This window comes from Brachyhypopomus gauderio, chromosome 4 (genome assembly GCF_052324685.1).
Source record: "Brachyhypopomus gauderio isolate BG-103 chromosome 4, BGAUD_0.2, whole genome shotgun sequence".
NCBI lineage: Eukaryota > Metazoa > Chordata > Actinopteri > Gymnotiformes > Hypopomidae > Brachyhypopomus > Brachyhypopomus gauderio.
Window position 1 is genome coordinate 32,583,814 of NC_135214.1, and position 16,220 is coordinate 32,600,033.

General features: G+C 44.4%; 2 protein-coding genes across 3 annotated transcripts; both read left to right on the forward strand.

Moving 5' to 3' along the window:
* The first annotated feature begins 576 nt into the window (after positions 1-576).
* pim2 (Pim-2 proto-oncogene, serine/threonine kinase) lies at positions 577-4,170 on the forward strand. The gene is made up of 7 exons (XM_077004062.1): positions 577-1,040; positions 1,306-1,406; positions 1,545-1,595; positions 2,154-2,374; positions 2,485-2,654; positions 2,889-3,065; positions 3,180-4,170. The coding sequence occupies exons 1-7, from the start codon at positions 977-979 to the stop codon at positions 3,326-3,328; spliced, it is 933 nt and encodes a 310-aa protein (XP_076860177.1). The 5' UTR covers positions 577-976; the 3' UTR covers positions 3,329-4,170.
* Positions 4,171-7,083: 2,913 nt separating this feature from the next.
* Positions 7,084-16,162, forward strand: slc35a2 (solute carrier family 35 member 2). 2 transcript variants are annotated; one of them, XM_077004063.1, is made up of 6 exons: positions 7,085-7,247; positions 7,331-7,414; positions 9,352-9,534; positions 9,685-9,836; positions 10,362-11,053; positions 15,308-16,162. In XM_077004063.1, exons 2-6 carry the CDS (start codon positions 7,342-7,344, stop codon positions 15,333-15,335), a joined length of 1,128 nt encoding a protein of 375 aa, XP_076860178.1. In that variant the 5' UTR covers positions 7,085-7,247; positions 7,331-7,341; the 3' UTR covers positions 15,336-16,162. The 2 variants fall into 2 exon arrangements, 1 of the variants encoding a protein (XP_076860178.1); XR_013130577.1 differs by having other exon boundaries at positions 7,084-7,414; positions 10,362-14,723.
* The last annotated feature ends 58 nt before the right edge of the window (positions 16,163-16,220 follow it).

The window sequence follows — 16,220 nt, forward strand, 5'->3', positions numbered from 1 at the left end:
CAGGTTTACGGATACGCGCCTTCACGCGCTGCTGATCAGCTGGTTTCTGTGTCCACTGCGTCGCTTCGTTGTAAGAAAAAGTGTAAAAAGACCTGATTCGCAAAACTGAAGCTAGAGACGTTCTGCTTGTAGACCATAGATGCTGACAAAATAAATAAGACGTAAAATTGTAGATAAAAGGTATCTTTCGTTTTGCATAATGCATGACAGCAAGTTTAATCCACCCCGCGTGCTGTGGAGTTTTCACTCAGGTTTTGTCCCTTTGTAATCGAATCGCTCTTTAAAACAAGGATTTTTTTTAATAAGTAGACCTTCGTCGGTATCATTGTTCTCTTATGCCTCATTTCCCAATTATTCACATTTATTCTAACTAATAAATTGTAAAACGGGTTTACGGTAATGAATACCAATTCGTTTTAAGTCTGAAAATATTAAACTAATAATAACAAACTAGAGCTTTGCACGGGTTTCAGAATTTCAGCAATTCATGCAATTTATATAAGTATTTATCTATCTATTTTACCACGTTGTATAGGTAACGAACGCAAGGAATTTTTTTTGCGCGGGCAAAAAGTATTTCTATCAAAGCGCGCAATTTCACTGGAACGTTGTTGAAGCAGTTGGATTCTAAGAAATTTTGCCCACTGCCTCATTAATATACATGTATTCAAAAGACTCGTGAGCTTGATTGGGGTAGATTTCAAAACACTCACAACAAGTCAAATGTGATTGGGCAGATCTGGTGTGGGCGTGTTCGGAAACGTAAACTTGAAAACGTCAACAAAGTTTAAGAGGGGCTGGTTGGTACGCGTGAGGATCAGAGTGTAGAGGAGTAAACGTGCTGTTGTACATTACTAAGCGTTACCTACATTGTTGAAATATGGATATTCTGTTCCGTGGGCATTAGCAGAGCTGTTTGCTTTGCCGCCTACCCGTTCAAGGATTGTTGTGGATATTTACAAACTGCTTTGTAAAAATGTTGGACAAACGTACCGTTGATTTGCGCCGGGACCAAACAGACGATACGAGGGGGAAGACTGGTAAGAACAACTTTATTTAGCTACGCTATAGTACCTATGCTATTCGTTTATAAATATTAGGCTAGGATTGTGACCTAGTGTAATTTTAGCTAGTTTAATTAGTCAATAGCTAAACTGATGACACAGAGATGTGAAGGAACGCGATAAACATGTTAATACAGGTTTGCTCGCGGCAGATCAGCTATACCACCTAACCTGTTAACCATGGCTACGATGTAGTAGTGCCGTGTACTGTTTAGTAACGCCAGTGTTTGTACACCTGCAGTCAAGGAGCCCTTCGACCAGCAGTACAAAGTTGGAGCGCTCCTGGGAAGCGGGGGATTTGGGTCCGTATACTCAGGACAGCGCGTATCAGATGGGTTACAGGTAAATAGCTTATATATGCTGCGTGTGTGTGTGTGTGTGTGTGTGTGTGTGTGTGTGTGTGTGTGTGTGTGTGTGTGTGTGTGTGTATAATATTTAAATATTTAGAGCGTTTTCTAAATTAATTTAAATATATTTCAGGTTGCAATCAAACAAGTATTCCGTGACAGAGTACAGCAGTGGGCAAGATTGGTGAGTAAAACCTGCGTTTTCTTTCATAATTTTATTAGAAAACGTTTGAATTAATTAATTATTGATAGTGGACTATTAATTAAACTGGCGGTGTAAATTGTAATCTAAGCGAGTCAGAGTGTCAGGGTAGGGCGACCTCTACTGGTTGCATATGTCCCATTATACAGCTGGTGACGTAGTGGATAGTGACGTTGATGGATTTTTCAAAACAACCCATGAGGAAGTACCACTACTGCAGTATTTCCCCGTCTTGTGGCTTGGTTCAAAAAATAATAATAAAATAGGTCAAGTGACGTACCATAGACTGAAAGTAAATGCAGTTTAGTCTCTGGTGTTCCATGAGATGAATACCACATCATAAGACTGGGGTTTGCCTTACAACATTAAATAGTAAACTCCAGTCACAGTAGGTTTTGTTATGAAATCCTCTTTTAGCTCTTTTATTATGGTGATGGATTTTTAAAAGGAGTCCTGTTTTTATCAATCTTACAATAACCAGCATCCAGACCAAAAGATTACCAAAAGATCTAAAAGATGTTTCCTCTGTGTCTCTCATAGTCTGATGAACCAAGCCTGGTTCCCATGGAGATCGCCCTCCTACTGCAGCTGGGAGGCGGGGCGGCGGCCGACCCCTATCACCGTGGTGTCATCCGGATGCTGGATTGGTTTGAGGTTCCAGGTCAGGGATTCCTCATGGTGTTCGAGAGACCACAGCCATGCCAGGATCTGTTTGACTACATCACCGAGCGTGGCTCACTAGAAGAACCCATTGCTCAGAGGTACGACCTACGACCCACACCCCACCCCATGGGTCTTATCTTTTCACTGTTCTATAATATATAACCACAGTTTTGCATTCTTAAACTAATGAGTCACTTTCCTTTGCCAGGTTTCTGAAGCAGGTGGTGGAAGCGATTCAGTTTTGTCACTCGAGGGGGATCGTGCACCGGGACATAAAAGACGAGAACGTCCTTGTGGACACACGGACTGGAGACATCAAAATCATCGACTTTGGATCCGGTGCTCTGATCAAGGACTCCACCTACACTGACTTTGAAGGTAAAGGGGTCCATATTTCTGAGCTTACCATGTAACTTATCTTCATCAGACAGTATCACGTAGTTTCAGCATTCCTCTTCACATGTTGGGCAAATAACAAGCATTTTAAGAAACATAAACAAAACCTTTTTCTCATTGGGGTATTGATCTGCCATTACTCAGGCACTCTGTTCTCTAGGCTCTGTAAGGTTTTGTCTTGTTGATAAAAGCCTATTTTCTCCTTTCTGCCTTTAGGGACCAGAGTTTACAGTCCGCCAGAGTGGATCCTGCACCATCGCTATGAAGCCCTGCCCCTCACGGTCTGGTCTCTGGGGGTCTTGCTCTTCGACATGGTGTGCGGGGACATTCCATTCGAAAGGGACCGGGACATCATCCAGGCCACTCCCAGTTTCACTAGGCGCGTATCCAAAGGTGAGCACCTTGTCCTCTCTATGTCTAACAGCATCAACTGTTACTCTTCAGTAGGGGGAGACGCTTGCTTGTTTTCAATCTGCTGACTGGAACTGCTACACTGTTTTCTTCCAGAATGCCAGTCTCTGATCCACTGGTGTCTAGCCTACCGACCGGAAGACCGTCCAACCTTGGAGCAGATCTTGGCGCATCCCTGGATGGTGGAGAGCTTGGAGGACTTTGGAGATTTGCAAGACGAAAGCAATATTACACCAAGCCTTTAAATCGTGCCAGACTGAAGACTGTAGAAACTCCTCTTTACCCTGTTCAAACACTGGAATACTTTAAAGCAGCTTCTCATCACTTCCTTATTTATCATTCCCATGTTCAGTTTTCCTGTTTGAGTTGCCCTCGGGCACCATGTTGGCCGCGTTTATGGGACACTTGCGGCCTGCGCCCGAACTTCAGCCCTTCATGTGCAGACCCCACTTACACTCTATGCAGCTGCACATGGGTCTGGAGTTGGAGATCTTCGCATATCTTATTTATTACTGGTTATTTATTGGCACAGATGAATAAGAGCTATTTATCATCAAGGACTGATGAAGTTTCTGAAGTTTTCTAAGCAGCTGTGTTCTGCTTTTATAAGCTCTAATAGACTTGGGGGTGTTGTCATTGACTAAAAAGTCACTTAATGAGACCTTGTTTGTACCTGGTTTTACAGGTTCCTTTGTATAATTGTATTCGTGCCTCGTTCTAAGAGGTGAATGCAATCTTTTGATCCAGTGTCAAGTTGTCTCCTACTGGGAATTCTAACACGATGGCAATTTGCAGCAACGCAAATGCATTTTGCACCTGTGAAAATTATCATCAGCAAATCGCGAAAGGAGACATTCTCATGAATCTTGCTTGATTTAAATGACACAGTTCACTAAATAGCCTATTGGGCGACATTAACAAAGTGCCTTGGTTTCTGCTTCTGTGTTTTATCAAAGTCCTCTAAAGTCTTACAAATATCTCAGAATGTAAGTAAGCAAATTTGTGGATGGGCCTGTGTGTGTGTGTGTGTGTGTGTGTGTGTGTGTGTGTGTGTGTGTGTGTGTGTGTGTGTGTGTGTGTGTGTGTGTGTGTGTGTGCGTGCGCGCGCGCGCGCGTGTGTGTGTGTGTGTGTCAACCTAGAGGATCGAGTGCATGGGTGTGGACAGGTTTTGGGTCTCTCCCGTCAGTCTCCCTACATCATGTCTGATCATCCTAAGTGCTCCGGCCCTTTGGATTCCCAACCTGCACTGGCATGAAAACACAGAAGTGCGTTTTTGTAAGGAATTAGAAGCCTGGTTCTTGTTCATTTATATTTTGAAATTGTTAAAATTGGACCTTTGCTAATGCAGCGATGAATGTCTACCCCCCCCCCCCAAATGTTTATCAAATTTTGAAATCCATGCTAGTGTGCTTGGGTTTGTTCAACAATTTTGCTGTAAATACTTGTGTATTATATATTGTAATGTGGCACCAGTCACATGACCTTATTTTAAATTAAAAAACTAATTTTACATCTAAAACTGGTTTGTCTTGATGTATCTGAAAATGTAGAGTCACACTTATTGGGTGTCACGTCAGCTAGTGCCAATCATAAGACTACCAGCAGTGATGAAACACCAGTATCACATGGTGACATTAGTGAATTCAAACAGAATATACACACAACAGCCACTGTAATAGAAACACCCTCATAGTACCTACACTGAGTGGCCATTTAATCTGGTTCTTGCACAGTTACAGACTTGACCATCTGTTTGCATCCAATACTCACCACTCTTTCTCCCCATCAATCACTGGTCAGTTCCTGGTTCCAGGACACAACTTGGTGTTATTTTGAGTAAACCGCTTTAGCACAGTGTTAACGCTACCATGGTAGGGGCTGTACACGTTGAACTAGAATAAATGTATCGGTCACAGCACTGTTGCTGGGGATTTTGTACAAGTCAGTGCAGAGGAGTTTCAAGAAAGCTCTGGAACCTAAAATACACAGCCAAATGTAGTCCTGTGGCCAGAAACTCTCCGCTGATTAAAATCTAAAACCTAATAAAGTATGCAAGGAAACAAATACAAAAATAGACTCTAATTGTACACCTACATGGGGCTTGTAGGTGTACTGTGGCGAAAGCGTGTATACATAAAATAATTATACTGTAGTAATACTTTTCCAGCAAATTAATTTCTTGGTGGTACGTTCCACAAGATTTAGCTTGGGTAAATTTTGTTCTGTTCTATAATAAGGATAATAGCTCTCATATTAAATGCAATACTAAGTTTTACATCAATCACTGGACTCGTTGGACACTACCTATTTGTTTACAGGTACGTCTGAATATTAAATTTGTATATACGCATTCATATTTTCATATTAGCTTTCAGGTCTGTCCTCTTCCTCCTTTACAACTGGTCAGTTTCTGACCAGAGATTTGGGGGGTTTTTTTGGGGTTTTTTTTGGTTGGGGGGGGGGGGGGGGGGGGGGGGAGGAAGGGGGAGGCCTTATTTTTCTTTTTTTGTTGTTTTGACAGATTATTTTTAACATAGCACCCACACTTGCTGGGTGTTGAGCTAATTCAGATCCATCCGACACATTAGTCTTCCTGGGGATTAACACATTACACCATGCGTCGTCTACGTCGAGATCGGCCCCCCCACCTAAATATATCCATCCAATAGTCCTGTAGAGAGCAGCGGTCTGCAACCACCGGGCCGCGGACCGGTACCGGTCAGTGAGTCATTTGATACCGGGCCACACAGAAATAAGTAAATAAAATGTAAAAAGTAAATAGTAAATAGTAAGTATATAAATAAATAAATAAAATTATATATATCGAAGATTGGAGTCTGAGTGATGTGTTTTAATTATAAAACTTTGGGATTCTCTCCCAATAACATCCGTCGGTGCGTCTGGTGAGTTTTATTTTTATGCGCTTTATATTTGATTTTATGCCAGTCGTATCATTTTATTTCGTCGTATTTGCGAATACACACACACACACTTTAGAGGCCAGTCCGTGAAAATATTGTCTAACAACCGGTCCGTGGCACAAAAAGGTTGGGGACCGCTGCAGTAGAGAAATAAAAACCTGCTGGACCGGTGGACAACCACAAACTTTTACTTGTATAATTGCAAAAAAATACTTGTATGTTGGTTTCTAATAATGTGGGTGATGCTTTTAGTTACATTAAAAATTTTAAGTGCATTTTATGTTAAACCGTGCATTATATACCAGCTAACAACTTGGCTTTTAAGGGGCCCTATGCAGACAGCTTGACTTTATTTGACTATTGTGCCACATAGTGGTGAATAAACGAAGAGCATCCCCTGATGTCCGAGCTATTACAGAACTATCCCATCGCCTCGAGCGCATTTGAATGATGGACATCTTGAATTCCAAACCTTCAAGACATTTGTAAAAGCTCAACTATGTCATAATTTGACCATAATACAGTTGACTTATATATATATATATCAGGCCCGTTGACAGTCTTGCTGTATAGTATATAATATAGCCACACATGGCTGGATTACTGACCGGGCCAGTGGGGCCAGCGCCCAGGGGCCCTTGAGGTCAGGGGGCCCCGGGGGGGCCCTGGCTGAAAACTTTTTGCGATGCCTATCAACATTTATGGTACAATATTTTTTTTTTCCGAGGCCCCTCCATTTTAAGGATCCTCTGACTATTAGGGACTTTGACTCCAGGGCCTCTTTGGGGCCATAGCCATTCTTTTGGGGCCCCTAGTCATGCTTTTGGGCCCTAGCCATACTTTTGGGCCCCTTAGGAAAATGGATGAGGCGTTATGGCACTGCTCTGACTTCGTCTTCTGGCTATTAGGGGTCCTAGGAAAGAGGGGGGCAACAGCTTCAGGTTGTTATGTTTTAGTAAATATATATATACATATTTACCAGCAGATGGCGGTAAATAGCGGACGCTGTTAACCACCAGCTCCTGGCGCACGACAGACGAAGCAGTCCGCGCTGTCCACTGATAGGACGGCCGTAACGAGGAAGTGGCTGTTGTGGACTCGGTGTAGACGTCGACGTCCTCTCCTGAGCGCCAGTGTCCGACGGGCTCCGGGTTGTTCATGTTCTCATGGAGGTGTCCCGGGATTTAGCACTCTGATCACTGAGAAATGTCTCCCTCAGCTTAGTCGGGTTTTCGGCTTCCGGTCAGTGGAGAGAAAGTGACGCTGGTTTGACAGTTAGCTTTAGCCGAGGTGCTAATCGTGTGTGTTTGTGCTGGTGGGTTTAGTCGATGCGGACATGGCAGCGGGCAGTCAGAGTCCCGGCGACGGCGGCGCTGAAGACAAGACTCCCTCGCGTAGACAAGGGGAAGGTAAGAGCGCTTTTATTAACACCTGGCGGCGGGTTAAGCGGTTACTTCACCGAAGGCGTCCGAGGTCCCGTCCAGTGTAGCTCCTTTTGTCTTTAGTTGAATGTAGGCGGGCTGGTTCACCTGGTTGTGGCGAGTTCTGTCCAATACGTCTGTCGTCGTGTGGTAAAACAGGTATTCTCTACACTAATGATCCCGTGTTCTTTAATCACCCTGAAGTGTCGCTAGACAAGACAAGATGATGGATGGCTTGTCGCGAGCAGTCTGGATAAATAATTTGGTTATGTTAAGCATGAAATATCGCAATTCGATAATTGGACTGTACATGTATGACATCAGATGTGCACCTCTGACGTGGTTGTACACGTATGACATCAGATGTGCACCTCTGACGTGGTTGTACACGTATGACATCAGATGTGCACCTCTGACGTGGACTGTGCACGTAAGACATCAGATGTGCACCTCTGACGTGGACTGTGCACGTAGGACATCAGATGTGCACCTCTGACGTGGACTGTATGTGCAGTGTGTGGCAATCTGTAGGCTTGGACTTGCAGTTGAAATCCTTTCTGAAGGATGTCCAGGGTAGATGAGATGGGCTGTGACTGGCTTGGCCTAGAAACATCTTTGTGAACTAGTGCACTTCAGTCTTAATGGGCAACATGAACATGATTCATTTATGAAATCTGTGCATTTGTGAAAATACACATATAGATATTCTACTGTGTCATTATCTCTTAGATATCATACTGCTTTTCTACTGGTAAATGTCTCACTTATGGTTATAACCCACGCTCCATTGCTGATTGGTGTTGTGATTTGACATTCGACTAGCTGATAGGAAAGTGTCTAAACAGTTACAGCAATAACTTTTTTAATAGCACAAACCAGGACTAGGGAAGAAGTTCTTGCTGTTTTTCATGATATTATGTGATGTAAAACCCTAATGAACATCAAAACTGATGATTGAAAAATGTCAGTCACAGACCTTCTGTAAAGCACAGATCTGTCATATACACAGTGTTTGAATTAACACTTTTTCCAAAACATTTCTCCAAAACGATCTCTATACTGTGCTGGTACCACAAACCAGTGGGATTTTTCATCATTGATATCATGCTAGTACATTTTACCCATCCCTCCCAATGCCTGTTTTGAGGAAACACACACCTGTGTTCTGACCAGAACTGTTTGGGCTGTGTCTGGGTCGTTCCCACCCCTCACCCTCGTGTCATCACCCCACTTTCCTTCCTCATTTCACTGGTTCTTCATGATCTATATCAAGTTCTTGTGAAGTTCTAGTCTGTTAGCCGAGTCATCCTGTGTGATTTTGCAATAGGAACTAGCCATGTTTAGACTGCCCTGCCGCATGCAGCCCTACTGACGGATCCTGAAAAGCTCGGGTGGGGCGCATGCTTCACTGACATCAGCAGGGAACTTGAATGGCGCTTTTGTTGCAGTGGAACTGGTGCGTTGCCAAGGTGGGGTATGCAAACATCCTCCTGGGTGTCCTTGCCGGTGGGCGTGTCGGCTGCACAAGCAGCAAGCCCTTGTACACTCAGTTCCCCAGTATGGTCTCCTTGAATTGGTTTTAGTGTAACCTTAATACTATAGTGTTCAGTAGGGGTTATTTAAACAGGCTAATGGCCATTTAAAAGTGTCATTAGGCATAATTTAAGGATTATTATTGTTGTTTGTTCTTGTGGTGCAGTTATGTCATAGTGCCTCTTTGTTAGCAGTCCTGCCTATATGAGTCAGACGTATGATTGGTCAGATTGGTCTGTGTTTGTGGGTAGACGGTGTGCCGATATTCCAGCTCTTTCTTGTTAATGAACATGCATCGCAACACTCCTAATCTAATCCCAGGCCAGAAGTTCCTGTGTTGTCTTTGATGCGTAACCATGCTAATCCTGATTGGCTGTGCCGTTCTCCTGCAGCGAACCGGAGGCTGAAGTACATCAGCTTGGCCGTCCTGGTGATCCAGAACGCCTCCCTCATCCTCAGCATCCGCTACGTGCGCACGCTGCCAGGAGACCGGTTCTTCACCACGTCCGCCGTGGTCATGGCCGAGATCCTGAAAGTCTTCACCTGTCTCATCATCCTCCTCGTTCAGAGGAGAGGTGCGTCTCTGCCCCGAACACTCCTGCAAACACCCCCACCCCCCCAGGTCTCTGAGGCTTTTGACCTCATTTAAACAGATGGAAGGAACTCCCAGATTAAACTGTGCATTTGATGCTAAATGCAGAATCCGCTTCTGTCTGTAAATGCAGGAAACATCAGGGACTTTGTGGCCTTGCTGTATGACTCCATAGTGGTCCAGTATTGGGACACGCTGAAGCTAGCAGTCCCCTCACTCATCTACACATTACAGAACAACCTGCAGTACGTAGCCATCTCCAATTTACCAGCGGCCACATTCCAGGTGAGGAGGCTCTGCACTTCTGGGGTCTGTCTGTCTCGGGCTCTGTCTCTCATTCATCGCCTTGTGTAGCACTGCTGGTATGTACATATGTAACAGGACATTCCAGTCAGAATGTTTTGTCTAAGGTAGGTGGGTAGTGTGGGGCAGGGCATTCGTTTGAAATCATCTTGTAAATAATTAACATTATCAATACTCTCTGCATGATGAAGTTTAGATTTGAAAATTTCATTTAAATACATTTTATATCAATTTGTGATGGGTTTTGTGGACAAATAATGTTAAGATATTATAGATAAGACATAAGATGTTGTGTTTGACCTTCAGAGGTATGCATATGTAACTGTGAAAGTGTTTCTTTCCTTCTTTCTTTCATTTTCAATATTTTTCTCTCTCCTCCTTTTCTCTTGCATTATCTCTCTGTATAGAGTGTTTTTGCTGTTTCAGTCTGTCTTTTGGTCTGACTGTCTTGCCGTCCGACCCCCCCCCCCCCCTCCCCCCCCTTGTGCTCCTGTCCGGCATCTCTAGGTGACGTATCAGCTGAAGATCCTGACCACGGCACTCTTCTCGGTGCTCATGCTGCGTAAGAGTCTGTCCCGCGTGCAGTGGCTCTCCCTCCTCCTCCTCTTCATCGGCGTGGCCATCGTCCAGGTGGAGCAGGACAGCAGCAAACAGAAGGAGGCGGGGGTGTCGCCCGCCGCCCAGAGCTACGTCAAGGGCCTGGTGGCGGTGGTGGTGTCCTGCCTGTCCTCGGGATTCGCCGGCGTCTACTTCGAGAAGATCCTGAAGGGCAGCTCGGCGTCCGTGTGGCTCCGCAACGTTCAGCTGGGGATCTTCGGCACGCTGCTCGGCCTCCTGGGAATGTGGTGGAGCGACGGCGCTGCCGTGGCGGAGAAGGGCTTCCTGTTTGGCTACACGTCCATGGTGTGGGGCGTGATCTTCAACCAGGCGTTCGGCGGCCTCCTGGTGGCCGTGGTGGTGAAGTACGCCGACAACATCCTGAAAGGCTTCGCCACCTCCTTCTCCATCATCGTGTCCACCGTCACCTCCGTCTACCTGTTTGGCTTCCACGTGGACCTGCTGTTCACGGTCGGCGCCGGCCTCGTTATAGCCGCCGTGTACATGTACAGCCTGCCGAAGGCTGTGGCCCCACCCCCCAGCGCTGGCTCCGCCTCCCCTGCCTCCCACGGAGATTCAGGGATGGATACGTTCCTTCCAAAGTCAGTGCTGGTGAAATGAGCCTTTCTGTGAAGTGTTCTTTCTGTGTGCCCCCCCCTTTTCCACCCCAAACTCTCCACATTTCCACCCCATAACGTTTCTTTTCCAGTAACCCCTCTCCAACTTAACTCTCTTAACTGCTTTGGACTCGGGTTTGGGTACCTGCTCTCTCCTTCTTGCTGGTGTGAGAAGCGTGTGTCTGGCTGTGGATGAGGGCTGGTTCCGTGGGCCCAGAGAGGTGTAGAAGTCCACCTTCAAAATGAAATAAAAATAAAGCGACAGCTCTGCCAAGATCGGTCACTTGCACCCGATTTCAACTGGCACATCCAGACGATTGGAAGGAAAACCTCGGGAGGACTTTTACTTTGAAACTTAAGCTACCCACCTGTAGTGCACAGTCATGGCGAGGGGCAGGTTACCGCACAAGTTCTACTAACTGACTCGGAGGTTGTGGGAGGGAGCCAGCTCCGCTCCGGCAGGTCCCCCCCCCCCCCCCCCCCCCCCCAGCCCCTCCTGGTCCTTCTCACATCCTCCTAAAAGTTGTACTGAACTGCATCAGGTGTGTTTGACACGGCAGCGGGGCGTCTGCAGGACGTGGGGCGGTCGCTTATTGTGATCTGTGCTGTCAGATCTTAAACACCTTGCAGTTTTTGTTCCTGAAAAGCACAAAGTCTGTAGAAGCTTTTCAGAGGCGCTCGCTGAATTCCAAGTTTGTGTACATGGAGATCGCGAACACAAAGCTCAGACCAGTGGGGCATCTCCTCCTGTATGCCTTAAACGCCATTCTCCTGCTAACACAGCTAGGCTTCCTGCACACATGGGTGCATAGGCTGATGGGTTTATTAGGACTCCGATTCGCAGGCCAACGCTGATGTGTTAAGTTACTTGGATTCCATCCAAGCACCTTGTGTACAGGGCTAACTAAGGAAAAAGAAGAAATGGGGTATTCTGGGTAGTGTACTTCAAAAAGAGCAGCTTGGTTGTCGGTAATTTCCTGGGCAACCTCCACTCCCAGCAGGCAGAAGCACTGGCCCTAGGGGCCCTGGGCACACCTCCAACAGAGGGCTTTACGGGCCTCGCCGACACACCGAACCACACCTTTGGGGCGCCGTAGCTTTACATGGCGTGCCGGTGCATAGGAGTACTACAACCGAAGGCATCATACATCAGTTGACTTATTTAGCTTACATATTCCTACTAAATAGCCCCTTAAGTTGATTTAAACTGCCCCCTCTTTTAGCTTTTGTGGAGTATAGAGTGTCGGGTGCTGAAGTAACAATCAGGAAGTAATGAAGTAGCTCGGCATGTCTCAGTTCTGAGAAACGTGTCATTCTGATACTGGCACATGCCTACACACAGCATTTGTGTCCAAGGGCCGTTAAGTATGACAGCACTTTGGACTATCTTAGGCAACCGGTGTTTATGCTGCTCCAGCACGCCTGGTTCAGCGGGCCTGTGACGGGGGGTCGATGGGGTGTGTTGAAGCACAGGGACTGGTAGAATGTGCGGTGTACTGGCCCTTGAGGTCTGGATCTGAGTCCGTATAGCAGAATCCCAGAGCAGCCAGAGTCCAGCTCTAAAGGTGTTCGTGTGACACAGTGGGAAATTCATTCGAAACCGTCGCCCGTAAATTACAGGAGTGACTTCCCAGAAGGAGATAAACGTGTGTGTGCGCGTTCGCACGTCAGTGTGCGCGTATGTTTGTGTGTGTGTGTGTGTGTGTGTGTGTGTGTATCCCTAAAGAAGGTTTCTCAGTGGCACTAGAGGTTCACCGATACTCTTCACTTGAAAATCAGAAAAATCTTTTTATTAACTCCGAGGTTAATGCTTTTCTTTTTTTTTTTATAAACATGTATGATCCTTAAACATTTAGTATCCTGGCAAACCCACTACCCTAGCTGTGTCCACTGCAACATAAAATAATACTTCAGGGTCTGCAACATGTCAACACACAACTCCTCGTGTGTTCCAAGTACCAGTCTTGCAAAAATTGTATCGGTGCACCTTTAGTATTAACTGACTTACCCCTACTCCAACCAGATGGCACCTCGTGTGTGTGTGTGTGTGGGTTAAATTTGTTTCACCAGTGCTAAGAAATGGTTAATGCTGTGCCTTTCAAAATGCAATTGTGATTATACAGTAACTACCAATGTCAAGAGAGTTTTACAATTGTAATATAAAATATTATCCATATTATTTCCTTTTTTTTTCTTCCTCATATAAACAAAAACTAAGATGTTTGCCATGTTAAACATTGTACAATTACTTTTTTTTTGTGCAAATATTTGATACAAATATGCCAACACAGCTCTCACATTAGGATATTTTTTTTAACTTAAAGGTTACTGAGTTGTCAACATGTTTGAGGAGTTGTACACCTGAGGATATTTGCATTATTGTTACTGGTTTTCTGTGCACATAATGTGCTCGCCAGAGAGCAGAAATTTAGGGACCTGAAGGTAAAGGATATATATGGTTTCTTGGGGGGGGGCATATGGTTATTTTTATATACAACAGAAGGACATTGTGTGGTCTTCTTTCTTTTTTTTATGAAGAATGATGCTCTTATTTTGAAGTGATTGTTTATTTCCTGGGTTCTTGGGAAAGCTGTCTGGCTGCATCTATGGGCCTCAGCTTTATTTATTGTTTGAAGAGGTTCCCAATAATGGGGTAGTTTACTAGCTTTTAGGAGGTCTGAGTTTGACTCTCTTCATTTTGTGTCATCTGTTATTTTGTGTCCCAGTAGACTAAAGAGCCAGTGACCACAGGCAGCTAAAGTGTGTGCGTGTGTGTGTGTGCGCGCGTGAAAGAGCTTGCATTTTCAGGGATGAGAGAATTCACTAAAGCCATATTCTGACAGCAAGGGCCTGATTTACTAAGCCCAGTAGCCCCAGGATGTGTTCACCCAACCTGTATATGTACTTCATATGTACCTCCATGAGTTACATACATGGCCCCCGTGGTACACGTCTTGGTGAATCTGGCCCTGTGCACATGTGTACAGTCCTGGTCTTCATACAAACCTTTCACTGACGCCAGTGTCAGATTAACATGAAGGTTCAAGGCTTCACAGTGTCGGGACATGGCCACTACACGCCGCTGGTGTTGAGTCTTGAACAAGCGTGCTGAAGTTAGTACAGATATGAGCTCCTTCTGCTCCACTCTGTGCTTTCTGGATCTGAGAACGGAGTGGACTCCCTCTTTTTGTCTAATGTATGCGACGTCTGCACGTGTGGTTTGTGGTCTTACTAACATTGTGGAATTGCATGTTTTTAAAAAGACACATGATGGTCCAGTTATGATTTATGTTTTTATTTCAAAACCAGACCACACGGGCCAGTTCTTCAGTCTGAGGTTAGGTGGGGATGATTAACACTACACATGTTCAGTAGCTATGAAGGCAGTGCCCCGGCTGTCCTGCCATGTCTCGGGCACCATGACTACTTTGTAAATACTCTGTAAAGAGAAAGAGAGAAGCCTTTGCCGGCTTGATTTTATTTAGTAGCCTCTTTTTTGAGGCTGACAATAAACATCAAATAGTGATCACTTCCTGTTTCTTATCTGAGCCTCCTCAAACATTATTGTGTCTTCATGGCCCTCATCATGCACAAATAGTTGCCGTGTCATGTCAGATAGTCTGAAGAATGCATGGAAGATCCTGTCAGATTACAGGTAAGATGATTCCAGGTGGCAGACATGAAGGCTACAGCCTGTACTTGTGTAAAATGACCACACCACAAATTTTCTTTTAGACTTGATGTGACATTATTTCCAAGTTGGCCTGAAATAAACAAAATGATTGTGACTCAGCACAGTACAGTAAGTATCTCAGTACAGGTGTGCAGGGGTAGTTCTCTGTATCAAACTGGACAAGCAAAAACATTATTTTCAGTGATCATTTTGCATATGATTTTATTCCATATGCTTGTCCAGTTTGATACAGAGAACCTGGACAAGCATATGGAATAAAATCATATGCAAAATGATCACTGAAAATAAAATAATGTTTTTAATTTAGTTGAACTTAATAATAATGGTTTGACAAGAACTGTAGAAGCAAATAAATTTGCACTGACTACATTTCTCCACACCACTAATCACCCATGCAATCGCATTCCCAAATTGTATGCAAATGAGAGAAAAGCAACATATCATCTGCTATCCTATCAGGACAGCTTGATTTAGTCAAAGCATCTTTGTCATTGTTTGGTCGTGTAATGTAATCAGCTGTGTTGTTATCTCTGCCTGTGTCCTAGAGCCCCAGGGAAAGAAAAGGGAAGTTGAGCAGTGAGACATGTCTGAGGGGCCGGATGAGAGGGCAGCCCAGGTCACACCTCTGACAACGGGACAGGAGCAAGGCCATAATACCCCGTGGAGTTAAATACCCCGAAGGAGCAGAAACACACAAGTGCCTTGGCATAACAGTAGTATTAGATTTACATGACCAGTTTAAATCAGGTTGTTTCTTTTTTTTTGTTTTGTATTTTTTTTTTTTGTTCAAACTATGTTTTTTTTTATTACATTCCATCTGAAGTGGCCTTTTAAACATTTTTTATGCACAAACCAGCATTTGCTGCCGATCACACTTTGCCTTAGACACAGCTTCATTCACTCTGGATGTTTCCGTGAAGGCCTTTATCTTTAGAGAGCCAGTCTGTCAAGTTTTTTTAAATAATGTAAAAAGATGAGTAGCTTCAAATCCGGCATCAGTGTTGCCGAACGCCTGGTGCAATCGTGAGATTCAAACGTACGGCCTTATCTTGACATATGAAGTTCGTTTGTAGCATGTTTCATTTTTGTATTGTTTTGTATTTTGTTAAATTATGTGAATGTGCCTTTTAAATCTGGTCGATATTTGGCAATGTTATTCATCAATGTTATGAAAACCAGGTGTACTTTCAATGTGCCTTAAGGTTTTTAATTATTATTGTGGATATCAGAGCAATATTTTTATGATTTTTGTGTTTATTTTGTACACTACAGTTTACATGTAATACACCTGATGGTCCTTCTCCCCAATACTGTATAATATATCTGACTGAATTATACACTCCTGGCAACTGGCTGCTGTACCAGTGTGTGCATAAATACTAAATATTATACAAATGTTAGTTGTTGTAGCTGTTATTATTGTTGTTTAACTGTCTTATTGTCGCCCTCTAGTGGCAC

Coding starts and splice junctions, on each gene's coding strand:
- pim2 (XM_077004062.1), top strand. CDS start 977: ATGTTGGACAAACGTACCGTTGATTTGCGCCGGGACCAAACAGACGAT. Junction 1,041..1,305: donor CGATACGAGGGGGAAGACTG/GTAAGAACAACT, acceptor GTACACCTGCAG/TCAAGGAGCCCTTCGACCAG. Junction 2,375..2,484: donor GAAGAACCCATTGCTCAGAG/GTACGACCTACG, acceptor TTCCTTTGCCAG/GTTTCTGAAGCAGGTGGTGG.
- slc35a2 (XM_077004063.1), top strand. CDS start 7,342: ATGGCAGCGGGCAGTCAGAGTCCCGGCGACGGCGGCGCTGAAGACAAG. Junction 7,415..9,351: donor CTCGCGTAGACAAGGGGAAG/GTAAGAGCGCTT, acceptor GTTCTCCTGCAG/CGAACCGGAGGCTGAAGTAC. Junction 11,054..15,307: donor ATGGATACGTTCCTTCCAAA/GTCAGTGCTGGT, acceptor CCTGTGTCCTAG/AGCCCCAGGGAAAGAAAAGG.